The following is a 980-nucleotide window of genomic DNA, read 5'->3' on the forward strand; positions in this document are numbered from 1 at the left end:
ATCTATTTGGCAACAAGTGTCCAAAGTCAATGGATATTTCATCGCTTTGAACACGTTGAATATGACTTGCTCATTATGCATCCGAAAAATCATCTTTCCATCGTAAACATCAATTAGCGCTCTTCCGATAGTCAAGAAGGGTCTTCCCAAGATCAGAGGAATGTTTGAATCTTCCTCCATGTCCAAAATGATGAAGTCAGCCGGGAAAATGAATTTGTCAACTTTGATTAGCACATCTTCAATAATTCCCTTCCGTCATTTGATCGATCTGTCAGCCAGTTGCAAAGAGATTGTTGTAGGTTTTGCTTCTCTCAACCTAAGAGACCTATAAATAGAAAGAGACATAAGGTTAACACTGGCACCCAAATCACATAAAAAATGCTCAAAATAATTAGACCAAATTGTGCAAGGTATCGTAAAACTCCCTGGGCATTTTATCTTAAGAGGCAGCTTTTTCAATAAAATTGCACTGCACTCCTCGTTCAGGCAAATAGTCTCATGTTCTTCCAGCTTCCTTTTGTTAGATAGGATCTCTTTCAAGAATTTTGCATAGCTGGGCATTTGGGCTATTGCATCTGCAAAGAGAATATTGATATGCAGTTTCTTGAAAATCTTCACAAATTTGACAAACTGTTTGTCCAACTTCTTTCTTTGTAACCTTTGAGGGAAGGGAATTGGTGGCACATAAGCTTTCACGGGGTTGGGTGCTCTCATTGTGGGTGTTTCTTTCCTTTTATACTCCTTGTTGGTTGTTCAGACTCTGCTTCTGTCTTAGCCTCTTCACCTGTTACTTCTTTATCTTTTCTGTCTGGTCTCTTCACATGTATCTCTGGAAGTTGCACCCCACTTCTAGTTGTAATAGCTTGCACTTGCTCTTTTGGATTGACCATTGTGTTGCCTGGCAATGTCCCCTGTGAGCGTTCTGCAAGCTATTGAGCTATCTGACCAATTTGAGTTTCCAGCTTCTTAATGGATGCTTT

The 980-nt window shown here is 39.8% G+C and overlaps 1 protein-coding gene across 1 annotated transcript; it reads right to left on the minus strand.

The window, feature by feature from the left end:
* Positions 1-255: 255 nt before the first annotated feature.
* LOC111375662 lies at positions 256-714 on the minus strand. Its single transcript, XM_022998527.1, has one exon. It carries the CDS (start codon positions 712-714, stop codon positions 256-258), a length of 459 nt encoding a protein of 152 aa, XP_022854295.1.
* Positions 715-980: the final 266 nt, after the last annotated feature.

This window comes from Olea europaea, unplaced genomic scaffold (genome assembly GCF_002742605.1).
Source record: "Olea europaea var. sylvestris unplaced genomic scaffold, O_europaea_v1 scaffold13981, whole genome shotgun sequence".
Taxonomy (NCBI): domain Eukaryota; kingdom Viridiplantae; phylum Streptophyta; class Magnoliopsida; order Lamiales; family Oleaceae; genus Olea; species Olea europaea.